This window comes from Mobula birostris, chromosome 4 (assembly GCF_030028105.1).
Source record: "Mobula birostris isolate sMobBir1 chromosome 4, sMobBir1.hap1, whole genome shotgun sequence".
NCBI classification, from domain to species: Eukaryota; Metazoa; Chordata; class Chondrichthyes; order Myliobatiformes; family Myliobatidae; genus Mobula; species Mobula birostris.
Genome location: NC_092373.1, coordinates 96,885,164 through 96,898,774, shown reverse-complemented (window position 1 = coordinate 96,898,774; position 13,611 = coordinate 96,885,164). Strand labels below are relative to the sequence as shown.

General features: G+C 42.4%; 1 protein-coding gene across 7 annotated transcripts in view; it reads left to right on the top strand.

Moving 5' to 3' along the window:
* Positions 1-13,611, top strand: part of LOC140196509 (solute carrier organic anion transporter family member 2A1-like) — a 407,319-nt gene that overhangs the window by 107,430 nt on the left and 286,278 nt on the right. For all 7 annotated transcript variants that reach the window (XR_011885727.1, XR_011885728.1, XR_011885729.1 and 4 more), the window contains exon 2: positions 364-501. Coding sequence is in view for 3 of the 7 variants with exons in the window: in XM_072255831.1 (XP_072111932.1) it covers positions 364-501 (138 nt within the window). In the remaining 4 variants the exon portion in view is untranslated. The remainder of the gene's footprint in view (positions 1-363; positions 502-13,611) is intronic.

Here is a 13,611-nt window from a genome sequence, read left to right as displayed (position 1 = left end):
TAAGCTGAATCGTTCCTGCCTATAGGAATCATATTCCTCCATTCTCTATATATGTCTATATAAAAACTTCAAAAACCACAATGATAGCTGTTTTCTGTCTAGTAACCAATTCCTGGTTCATACCCGTATATTATCCCCAACGATCAACATCCTGATTTTGTTACACTTCAGCTCAATTTCATATGAGACATGAGTTCTAATGACCAATTGCTGTTGATCTGACCCTCTGGTTGCAGTTGGACTCGTGTTTTAAAAAAATCAACTATCAATTTAAAATATTTTTGTGAATGTTAAAGTGATGCCCATAGTGACTGTTTTGTCAGGTGACAGTTCCCTTCCTAACTTTTCTTTAATTTTTTGCAGCTCTTTCTCTTTTGCCATGGGATGTTGCAGTGTGCCCAGCTCCTGTACAGTTCCTACTTCAAGAGCAGCATCACCACCATCGAAAAGCAATTTGGAATGTCCAGTTTCTCATCTGGAATCCTGTCAAGCATACAAGAGGTATAATTAATTCTAAACAGGCACCAGAATTGTTGGCATCAAATCAGAGTGCACATGGCGAATTTCATTCTGAGAATATATGGGGCTTGAGGGTGTTTTTCTCTACAGAGTCTTGGCTTGTAGTTGTTCACAAATGTACACTGCATTGCCAGTCATCACTAACGTTGTGCTGCTGTTAAGTCCTCATCTATGGCAATGTCCGTTGGTTCTCTGGGATCTTCATGTTAGTCTTTTCTTTGGTACAACACCTGTCTGTGGTCCATATCACATGGGTAATATTTCTCATGCTCGTTTCTATTCATTTCTCTTGGACAGTGATTTCAGATAATTCTCTTGTTCAGCTCTCGTAGAAAGTGTTGTGCTGTAGAATTCTGAGATGGCTTTCTTCAGCAGTTCTGCTTGCACAAGTGCCTGCAGATGCTGGAACCTGGAGCAAAACACAAATTGCTGTAGGAACTTGGTGTACCATGCAGCACCTATGGTGGCAAGAGACTGATTGGTCTCTGAGCAATATTTCTCAATGCTTATCCTAGTTCTGTCTCTGTGAAAGTGCCTTTGACAATGCTTGAAGTCAATTCTCTGATTGTTTCCAGACTATACTGTCAAACAAAGTTTCCAGAAAGTGCATTGCAGTAGCATTTTCTGGCACTTGTGCCTGTGTTTTTGGACTTCTCTCTTGGAAGGTGCATCTTGAGAGTAGTCTGGCTATGTGCTACAGTATGGCCCCATTGGACTACACATGAAGATGGTATGAGTCAGCATTTCCTAGAATGAGAACTCACCAAAGTTTCTTCAGATACATAAGAGACGAGAATGGTTATTGGAACACTGGAAACCAGTGCTGAAGAGGTAGTAGTAGTAAGTATTTTGCACAAGTCTTCACTGTGGAAGTTCTAGGTATCAGGGTCATAAAGTGTGTGAAGTTACAGTTACTAGGGAGAAGGTTCTTGGGAAATCGAAAGGTCTGAAGGTAGATAAGTCACCTAGACCAGATGGTGTAAACCCCAGTGTTCTGAAGGAGGTGGCTGAAGAGATTGTGGAGGCATTAGTAATGATCTTTCAAGAATCACTAGTTTCTGGAAAGGTTCCAGAAGAATGGAAAATTGCAAACGTCACTCTACTCTTCAAGAAGGGAAAGAGACAGAAGAAAGGAAATTATAGGCCAGTTAGTCTGGGAAGATGTTGGGGTCGATATTCAAGGATGAGGTCTCAGGGTGCTTGGAGGCAAATGATAAAATAGGGCATAGACAGCATGATTTCCTCAAGGGAAAATCTTGCTTGACAAATCTGTTGGAATTCTTTGAAGAAATTACGAGCAGGATAGACAAAGGAGAATCAGTTGATGTTGTGTACTTAGATTTTCAGAAGGCCTTTGACAAGGTGCCACACATGAGGCTGCTTTACAGGTTACGAGTCCTTGGTAATACAGGGAAGATTCTAGCATGGATAAAGCAGAGGCCCTGAGTGGGAATAAAAGGAGCCTTTTCCAGTTGGCTGCTGGTGACTAGTGGTGTGTTGGGACTGATTATTTTTACGTGGTATGTCAATGATTTGGATGATGAAATTGATGGCTTTCTTGCAAAGTTTGCAGATGATACGAAGATAGGTGGAGGTAGTTTTGAGGAAGTAGAGAGGCTACAGAAGGATTTAGATATATATGAGGAGAGTGGACAAAGAAATGGAAGGTGGATTACAGTGCCGGGAAGTGTATGGCCATGGACTTCAGTAGAAGAAATGAAAGGGTAGACTACTTTCTAAATGGAGAGAAAATGCAAAAAATTTGAGGCACAAAAGGGCTGGGGAGACCTCGTGCAGGGTTCCCTAAAGGTTAATTTTCAGGTCGAGTCAGTGAAGAGGAAGGCAAATACAATGTTAGCATTCATTTTGATAGGACTAGACTATAAAAGCAAGGATGTAATGTTGAGGCTTTATAAAGCACTGGTGAGATCTCATTTGGAGTATTCTAAGACCTGAGGATACAGCCTCAGAATAGAGGGGGTGTCCTTTTAAAATGTAGATAAGGAGGAATTTGCATAGCCAGGAAGTGGTGAATCTGTGGAATCCTGTGCCACAGGCAGTTGTGGCTAAGTCTTTATGTATATTTAAAGCAGAGTTTGATAGATTCTTGATTGGTCAGGGCATGAAGGGATATCGGGAGAAGGCAGGAGATTGGGGCTGAGAGGAGAATTAGATCAGCCATGATGAAATGGCAGAGCAGACTCGATGGGCCAAATGGCCTAATTCTGCTGCTGTATCTTATGGCCCAATAACCAATGGTCTCACCTTAACGACTTTTTATCTTGTTTTCTCATGCTCGTTATTTATTGTTATTTGTTTATATTTGCATTTGTTGTTAAGAAGGCATATGGTGTGTGGGCATTCATCAACCGTAGGATTGAGTTCAAGAGCCGTGAGGTAATGTTACAGCTATATAAGACCTTAGTCAGACCTCACTTGGAATACTGTGTTCGGTTCTGATCACCTCGCTACAGGAAGGATGTAGATACTATAGAGAGAGTGCAGAGGAGATTTACAAGGATGTTGCCTGGATTGGAGAGCGTACCTCATGAGAATAGGTTGAGTGAACTTGGCCTTTTCTCCTTGGAGCGACAGAGGATGAGAGGTGACCTGATAGAGGTGTATAAGATGATGAGAGGCATTGATTGTGTGGACAGTCAGGGGCTGAAATGGCTCGCACAAGAGGGCATAGTTTTAAGGTGCATGGAAGTAGGTACAGGGGGGATGTCAGACATAAGTTTTTTTTATACAGAGAGTGGTAGGTGCGTGGAATGCACTGACAGGGATGGTAGTAGAGGCAGATACAATGGGGTCTTTTAAGACACTCTTAAATAGGTACATGGAGCTTAGAAAAATAGAGGGCTATGCGGTAGGGAAATTCTAGGCAGTTTCTAGAGTAGGTTACATGGTCGGCACAACATTGTGGGCCGAAGGGCCTGTAATGTGCTGTGGATTTCTATTTGCGCAATTTATTATTCATTGATCCTGTTTAGTTACTATTTCATAGATTTACTAAGAACGTCCGCAGGAAAAAGAATCTCAGGGTTCTATGTGGTGACGTGTATATACTCTGAAAATAAATTTTACTTTTAAACTTACATGCCACCATCAAGCTTGAAATTGATTTTCTTGCAGGAAAATATACAATAGAATTTATGAAAAATTATACAGAAACAAAGACTGACAAACAGCTAATGTGCAAAAGATATAAGTGGTGTAAATAAAAATAAAGACCATAAGACAAAGGAACAGAAGTCAGCCATTCGGCCCATTGAGTCTGCTCCACCATTTTATCATGAGCTGATCCATTCTCCCATTTAGTCCCACTCCCCCACCTTCTCACCATAACCTTTGATGCCCTGGCTACTCAGATACCTATCAATCTCTGCCTTAAATACACCTAGTGACTTGGCCTCCACTGCTGCCCATGGCAACAAATTCCATAGATTCACCACCCCGTGGCTAAAAAAATTTCTTCGCATCTCTGTTCTGAATGGGCTCCCTTCAATCCTTAAGTCATGCCCTCTCGTACTAGACTCCCCCATCATGGGGAACAACTTTGCCACATCCACTCTGTCCATGCCTTTCAACAGTCGAAATGTTTCTATGAGGTCCCCCCTCATTCTTCTAAACTCCAAGGAATACAGTCCAAGAGCGGACAAACGTTCCTCATATGTAAACCCTCTCATTCCCCGAATCATTCTAGTGAATCTTCTCTGTACCCTCTCCAACGTCAGCATATCCTTTCTTAAATAAGGAGACCAAAACTGCCCACAGTACTCCAAGTGAGGTCTTACCAGCGCCTTAAAGAGCCTTAATATCACATCCCTGCTCCTATACTCTATTCCCCTAGAAATGAATGCCAACATTGCATTCGCCATCTTCACCACCGACTCAACCTGGAGGTTAACCTTAAGGGTATCCTGTATGAGGACTCCCAAGTCCCGTTGCATCTCAGAACTTTGAATTCTCTCCCCATTTAAATAATAGTCTGCCCAGTTATTTCTTCTGCCAAAGCGCATAACCATACACTTTCCAACATTGTATTTCATTTGCCACTTCTTTGCCCATTCTTCCAATCTATGCAGGTCTCTCTGCAGACTCTCTGTTTCCTCAGCACTACGGCCCCTCCACCTACCTTTGTATCATCAGAAAACTTAGCCACAAAGCCATCTATTCCATAATCCAAATCGTTGATTACAATGTTAAAAGAAGCGGCTCCACTATGGACCCCTGTGGAACACCACTGGTAACCAGAAGCCAATAAATAAAAATAAATAAATAACACAGAACATGAGTTGTAGAGCCCTTGGAAGTGAGTGTATAGGTTGTGGAGTCAGTTCATTTTTGAGGTGAATGAAGTTATTCACAGGAACCTGATATTTGTTGGTTGGGTGGAGGAGAGGAGAAGATGGCAGCGTGACGCAGTGTGCGCGGCCGCTCCAAAATGATATCGTATTTGTTAAGTAGGGGCCGTGCACATCCTGATTTGATGGAGACAGACGTGAGAAGCACGGAGGAACATCTGGAGAAACTTCTAAAATGCCCGCTTCGCTGCTGCTGCTACTATGTGATCGAGAATCTCCAGAGGAGAAGGCCCCAGATCCTCAGCTTCGCCTATTGCCGGGGCCGGGGTCGAAGCGCTCGGCAGAGGTGGTGCTTGGTGCTCGGTGTCAGAGGGCTGGTCGGAGGCTCGACGTTTTCGGACGGACTCAAGAGTTGGCTGTGGTCGGATGCTTCCAGGGTGCTGCATCGACAAGTTTGCGGCACTGGAAGTTTATGGCAGGGAGAGTTTTTCTTCCTTCTATCATCTGCGTGAGATGAAGGGACTTCCGAGAGACTTTGAGACTTTTTTTTACCATGCCCATGGTCTGTTCTTTATCAAATTACGGTATTGCTTTGCACTGTTGTAACTATACGTTATAGTTATGTGGTTTTTGTCAGTTTTCAGTCTTGGTTTGTCTTGTGTTTCTGTGGTATCATTCTGGAGGAACATTGTATCATTTCTTAATGCATGCATTACTAAATGACAATAAAAGAGGATTGAGAATCCTCATAATCTAATCTAATAACTATTCCTGGACTTGGTGGTGTGAGACCGAAGGCTCCTCTACCTCTTGCCTGATGGTATAAGCAAGAAGAGAAGTCAAAGTAGATGATTTCATATTTTCCAAATTATAGTGTTCAGTCTGGTCATTTCATTGGTCCTTCCAGATCCCTCTTTAAGGTTGTGAACTGCTGGAGTCCTAGTACTAATCCCATGATCACTCACTATTCATGGTCTCTCAATCCATTTATTCCACCTCCTTGTTTGTGAACTAATCCTCACTTTACATCAGTATTTAAAGAAACAACCAAGAGATGAAACATTGCCCAAGAGAACTGTCTCAAAAGACGTTCATAGAACATAGAACATAGAAATAGTACAGCACAGTACAGGCCCTTCGGCCCACAATGTTGTGCCGACCCTCAAACCCTGCCTCCCATATAAGCCCCCACCTTAGATTCCTCCATATACCTGTCTAGTAGTCTCTTAAACTTTACTAGTGTATCTGCCTCCACCACTGACTCAGGCAGTGCATTCCACGCACCAACCACTCTCTGAGTAAAAAACCTTTCTCTAATATCCCCCTTGAACTTCCCACCCCTTACCTTAAAGCCATGTCCTCTTGTATTGAGCAGTGGTGCCCTGGGGAAGAGGCGCTGGCTATCCACTCTATCTATTCCTCTTAATATCTTGTACACCTCTATCATGAGAGGAGTCTCATCCTCCTTCTCTCCAAAGAGTAAAGCCCTAGCTCCCTTAATCTCTGATCGTAATGCATACTTTCTAAACCAGGCAGCATCCTGGTAAATCTCCTCTGTACCCTTTCCGATGCTTCCACATCCTTCCTATAGTGAGGTGACCAGAACTGGACACAGTACTCCAAGTGTGGCCTAACTAGAGTTTTATAGAGTTTCATCATTACATCGCGACTCTTAAACTCTATCCCTCGATTTACGAAAGCTAACACCCCATAAGCTTTCTTAACTACCCTATCCACCTGTGAGGCAACTTTCAGGGATCTGTGGACATGTACCCCAAGATCCCTCTGCTCCTCCACACTACTAAGTATCCTGCCATTTACTTTGTACTCTGCCTAGGAGCAGAATTAGGCCATTTGGCCCATCGAGTCTGCTCCACCATTTCATTGTGGCGGATCGAATTTTTCCTCTCAGCCCCAGTCCCCTGCTTTCCTCCTGTACTCCTTCATGCCCTGATCAATCAAGAATCTATCGACCTCTGCCTTAAACATATATAAAGACTTGGCCTCCATAGCTGCCTGTGACAATGAATTCCAGATTCACCACTCTCTGGCTAAAGAAATTCCTCCTCATCTCTGTTCTAAAAGGAGTCCCCTCTATTTTGAGGCCGTGTCACTCCCACCATAGGAGAAATCCCCTCCACATCCACTCAATCAAGTCCTTTCAGCATTTAATAGGTTTCAATGAGGTCACCCCTCATTCTTCAGAATTCCAGTGAATACAGGTCCAGAGATATCAAACACTCTCCATATGACAAGCAGTTCGATCCTGGAATCATTTTCATGAACCTCATTTGAACCCTCTCCAGTTTCAGCACATCCTTTCTCAGATAAGGGGACTAATACTCCAAATGAAGCCTCACCAGGTCTCTATAAAGCCTCGACATTACATCTTCGATTTTATATTCTAGGCCTCTTGAAATGAATGATAACATTATTTTCCTTCCTCACCACAGATTCAACCTGCAATTAATCTTTAGGGAATACTGCACAAGGACTCCCAAGTCTCTTTGCACCTCAGGTTTTTGTATTTTCTCTCCATTTAAAAAATAGTCAACCCTTTTATTTCTTTTACCAAAGTGCATGACCATACACTTCCCAACACTGTATTCCATCTGGAACTTCTTTGCCCATTCACCTAATCTGTCCTAGTCCTTCTGTAGCCTCCTACTTCCTCAAAATTACCTTCTCAGACATCCCACCCTGAAAAAACTCATTTCAGGGAGGTAGCACCATCAATTTGTGGGAGACTCCCGGAACTTCCGGGAGAGGTAGGATGTCTGCTGCTTAGCAGCTAGCCAGCTAGTTTAAACGATGTTAGCTATGCTAATGAACGAATGACACCTGTTAAACACACCTCAACATGTCTTTTACAGTCTTAACCCACCATGGGCAAGAGAAAAGTCACTGTTGCAAACAGTGCAGTGAGCAATATTTTCATTATTTTTGACCCCTATTAGGCAGGGGTACACCTTAGGGTAGTCTGGGGTGATGTACGTTTTATATTTTCTTTTTTTTGCAAACTCTCTCTCTCGATCTCGCGCTGTCTCGCTCGCTCTCTCTCAAAAAAATTGATTTCCGGGATATTGTATATAATTTGGGGTATCAGGGAGCCACTATCAATATGTGGGAGACTCCCAGAACTTGCGGGAGACTCCCGGAACTTCCGGGAGAGGTGGGATGTCTGCCTTCTCCTCCATCCATCTTCATATCGTCTCAACTTTGCAACAAATCCATCAATTCCATCATCCAAATCATTGACATATAACGTAAAAAGGATCGGTCCCAACACAACCCTGTGGAACACCACTAGTCACTGACAGCCAGTCAGAAAAGGCTCCCTTCATTCCCAATCTTTGCCTCGGCTTTATCCATGCTAGAATCTTTCCTTCAACACCATGGGCTCATAGCTTGTTAAGCAGCTTCATGTGTGGCACCTTGTCAAAGGCCTTCTGAAAATCCAAGTACACAACATCAACCAGTTTTCCTTTGTCTATCCTGCTTGTTATTTCTTCAAAGAATTCCAACAGATTTGTCAGGCAAGATTTTCTTTGGCTCATTTGGCCTGCTCCAGCGGTTCTGGGCGTTGTGTCTGTGAACTCCATGACGTTTTACTCAGGTATGTGATTTCCCAACCAATTTCTCTCGGGATCAATAAAGTATGACTATGACTACGATGAATGGAGGGTGAGGTTGTGGGCCTGCTCTGGGCTTCGTCTCTGGATTCACTTCCGTTCTAAATGTTATTTGCTTACTTTTATTGTTTGCACGATCTGTTTTTTTCTCTCTCTCTCTGCACATTGGGTATTTATTGGTCTTTGTTTTCAATGGGTCCTTTTGGGTTTCTGGTTTTGTGCCTGCCGGTAAAGAGATAAGTCTCATGAATGTATGCTGTATACATACTTTGATAATAAATGTGCATTGAACTTTCACCTTTGAGGAGGTGCTAGATAGGAACTACAGAGAGGTAGTCTCCCCAAAGTTGGAGAAGGTAAGTAGCTGGGTAACTGTCAAGAGAGGGAAAGGAAATAGGCAGGCAGTGCAGAATACCCTTGTGGCTATTCCTCGAAATAGTAAGTATACTGCTTTGGATAGTTTCCATTCAAACAACAAAGACAAGATTTTCTTTCATTTTAACAACTTTACTTTTTCCCTTTATGCTTGCTATGCAAGGCTTCCATTTTTTACCCAACATCCCTTATTCTCCTCCTTTCGCATGCCCAAAACAGGGAAAGTGAACATCCCTCAAAGCCCAAATTAACAATATATAATAACATTTGGTGGCATCAATGAGAGAATAGTTGACTGCAACACAAGTTATTTGTAGTCTGTTTTTGTTGGGGTCACCATGGACAAATTCAGAATAGATAAACAGCATAGTCAATACCTTCAGACGTTGCAAGGTTTTCTCCTGCCAATGTACTCCATACAGCTCCTTGGATCATTTTTGATTGCCAACAGAGAGGTGAAAATCTTCCTCCTTCTCCCATCAGTACAATAAAATGTCTCCCTTGAGTCCCCCCATCAGGAAGATTTACGAGTGAGGCATCACTGAAACCAACGAGCCTCCGTGAGCTATCTTTTCCAAGTTGTTGAAACTTCAAGAATACCTTATCAGATTCAATTTTGTGCACCATCTTGTTTGCCTCATGTACAGTTTGTACTACAGCTTTTTTGTGGTGAATGACAAGTTGCAGGCATCAAACAGGATGTGAGGTCTGTTTGTCTTGCCACCCATAGATCTGACCAGTCTTTGACCTGAGTTGTTCAGCTTCAGCTTCACTGGGAGTGCATCCCGCTGTATGGCACGTGAGAATTCCATGCGGATTGTCTGAAGAATCCTGATGTAGCACATGACCATGCCAGCTTCTGGGGTTCAGATGCTCTGCGGAGAGTGTGGATGGCGAAGTGGTCCCTTTAAAGATTCAGGCCTGTTCCACTAATTGGCAGCCATGTTTTGGCACTAGGAATTTGCTATTTAAAGAGCACCTGAACACTAGTTCGGTGCTCAATCATCATCTCTTCCTTGGTTCAGTCTGTGTTTGCGTTTTGGAGTTCTGTCTTTTTTGGATTCTATTCTAGGATCTAGTCAAGAACTGTGTTCTCGTCTCAGTCTTCATGTCGTGTCTCAGGTCTAGTCTCAGATACTTCAGCACTTGGGTCCTTCCCGTCCTCACCTCGGTCTCTGTCTTGTCATACTGTCCCTACATTACAGAATCTGTCATGTTCCTTGCATCCAAGCTGAAAGACTGACTTTAGTTTAGGGATGACTGTCGTGGCAAAGTTTTGTGAACCTCCCTATATTAATCCAATCACATGACATTTTGAATCTTGCTAGTAAAAAACAGCTGGATCCACTTAGGACATCTTTCCACCTGTTTTCCACATTATTTTCTTGACCTTTTTATACCAGTAGAGTGATGCACCTGTTGGACCATGCACACACCTTTTGAGTTTCCAGAGAGTTTCCTTCACTTCTGGCTTCAGGCGGGGATTGAATGTAAATGTCACGTGACAGCTCCATTCCCTGTAAGAATATGGATTTTATGTCCATGGAATGGGGTTGCCAATGCTTTTGACACATCACTGTGAGAAGTGTGAGACAGACATGTTGGTGAGACTTTTTGGAGTTCTTTTAAGTTCAAAAACCTCTAGCCACCAGGTGTGCATTTGGTGTAATTCCTGTCAGTGTTTCTTTCAGGGTGCACACTGTTGGATCTCTGTTATTTTTCTCATCCTTAATGGGCCAGGAATGGCGAGGAGTTTTAATTCTAATAATCATTTATTTGAAAGTTCAAACAAACATCCAAATACTAGGCACACCAAGTGTAGAGCTAAGAAGCACAGCAGAGATTCAGTGAAAAGCAAAGAAGTAAAAAGAAGAGACCGGACCTCTAAAAATTCAATATCCTTTATACTGGAGTTAGTTTAAAAAAAAATCCTTAGATAAGAATAAACCAGCAGTCACGTGGATAAAGTGCTAATATTGAGTAATGAAAAGGTACAGATAACTACTATGCTGCTTTCTGCCAGTAACCACCACGTACTGTGAAAAATACATGAATTCGTTTAAAAAAAGTACAACTTATGATTAAGCTATGACTTTAGTCTCACATTAACTCATCTAATATGCTATAAAAACATAAATTAAAACAGTGGTTTCCAACAGTCCCCCTTTTGATTCTACAAGGGACCCTGGCAGAATCACACCTGAAAATTCAGAGGCGGAAAAAAATTAAAACATCTACATTACAGGGTGATCAAAAGCTACTTCTGAAAAGCATTTATAGTATTGCATCATGAGAAAGGGAAACAGGCAAAATATAACAACAAGCGTCAAAATAAAGTCCACCATGTCTAATAATAGTATTCGTGCTTGATAGTACTTGTCTTAATCTGGAGTCACTTTAGATGGCTTGCAGTGGCTGGTGTGCTTCCACTTTCTTTTACCTTCTACATAAACTGCTGATTGATAATTAACAGTACAGCACTTGGTCAGTACCTTACCACTAAGCTCCAGGGCTTTCTTGATCATTATCCATTCGCCAGGAATCAAGATGAGTCCTTTTTGATGGACCACTCCGAGCACCAAAAATCTGTTGAGAAGCAGACTAAACAGCCTGTGTTTAGATTTACACAATAATCGACTATTTGCCATAATATGTATATCAGCCTCTCTGAGGTCAAGAGCTCCCAATAGTCACATAGGCCACCTTTTACTTCAAATGGACTCAAGTTTTGTTTTCTTGTTTGAGGTAGCTCTGATGCTGCATAAGCCAAAGGAAGAGCTGTAGACCACGGTACACCTTCCTCTTGATACTTAGTTATTCATTGTTTGATGATGTCATTCATTCTTTCAACCTGTCCTGATGACTCTGGATGATGTGGGCAATAAAAAGACCATTCGATATTCATCAGTCAACATAATTCTTGACAAACGTTCCCAGTGAAAAGTGTTCCTTGGTCAGAGTCAATGTAGGATGCAATCCCTGTTGAAGAATATAGTCCTAAATCAGAGTTTTGGCTGCATGTATGGCAGTACTTTTTCTTGCTGGGATGGCTTCCATCCATCTTGAAAATTTCTCGACTATTACCAGAACATCTGAATATCCTTGGCACTTTGGTAAAGTAATGTAGTCCACGTGTAGATGGACCAGGCAGGTCAGGAGGACATAGTTGTGGTAGCTTCTCCATTGATCTGGGGTCTGTTTTCTGGCATGCTATAGATCTCTCAAATGTTTGTCTTGCTTGTATACTGAACTTTGGATTCCACTACCATTAGGAGAATCTGCCAACCATCTTTTGCACTCCATTGTGTTCTAAGGAATGTATCATCTGTGGCAGCTCAGCTGGGGCCACCAGTCTATGACTCGTGCCATATCTCTATACTCTGTCATTGTTTAACAACCCACCATTTTCCACCCAGTATCACTTTCCTTCATTTGAGTACTGATATTCTTGAATATCTTGCATGTTCATCTGTGACAGTGTTTCACTTGGTTTTCATGGTCTCAGTTATTAGATTTTATTCCATTACTTCCATTTTCTTTATTCCTTCTTTCGCTGCTCTTTTTGCAGTTTTGTCTGCGAATGCATTTCCACAGCTTTCTATTGTGGTCATTTTAATGTGACCTTTACCTTTTAATACTGCAATTTCTGATGGTAGTCACATGACTTCCATAAGTTCTCGAACAAATTCACCAATTTTGAGTGGAGTTCCCACAGCTGAAAGAAATCCTGTCTCCATAACTTTCTGAAGTCTGGAAGCATATTGAGAATCTCTGCAGATATTAGCTGATGTTCCTTCTGCTAGCTTACAGGCTTCAGTCAAAGCTTTCAGTTCTGCCTGCTGTACAGAGGTATGAGGAGCCCTGTTTCCTGAGGTCAGCACTTGATTTTCTGTGACAACAGCCCAACCAGCCTTTTGAATTCCTCTTTCAATGTTTGAGAAATCATCAGTGTTACATAGAAACATAGAAAATAGGTGCAGGGGTAGGTCATTCGGCCCTTTGAGCTTGCACCGTCATTCAGTATGATCATGGCTGATCATCACTCAGAACCCTATACCTGCTTTCTCTCCATACCCCCTGATCCCTTTAGCCACAAGGGCCATATCTAACTCCCTCTTAAATATAGCCAATGAACTGGCCTCAACTGTTTCCTGTGGCAGAGAATTCCACAGATTCACCACTGAAGAAGTGTGAAGAAGTTTTTCCTCATCTCGGTCCTAAAAGGCTTCCCCTTTATCCTTAAACTGTGACCCCTCATTCTGGATTTCCCCAACATCGGGAACAATCTTTCTGCATCTAGCCTGTCCAATCCCTTTAGAATTTTATACGTTTCAGTAAGATCCCCCATCAATCTTCTAAATTCCAGCGAGTATAAGCCTAGTCAATCCAGTCTTTCTTCATATGAAAGTCTTGCCATCCCAGGAATCAATCTGGTGAACCTTCTTTGTACTCCCTCTCTGGCAAGAATGTCTTTCCTCAGATCAGGGGACCAAAACTGCACACAACACTCCAGGTGTGGTCTTACCAAGGCCATGTAACAACTGCAGTAGAACCTCCCTGCTCCTGTACTCGAATCCTCTTGCTATGAATGCCAGCATACCATTCGTCTGCTGTACCTGCATGCCCACTTTCAATGATTGGTGTACAATGACACCCAGGTCTCGTTGCACCTCCCCTTTTCCTAATCGGCCATCATTCAGATAATAATCTGTTTTCCTGTTCTTGCCACCAAAGTCGATAACCTCACATTTATCCACATTAAATTGCTTCTGCCATGA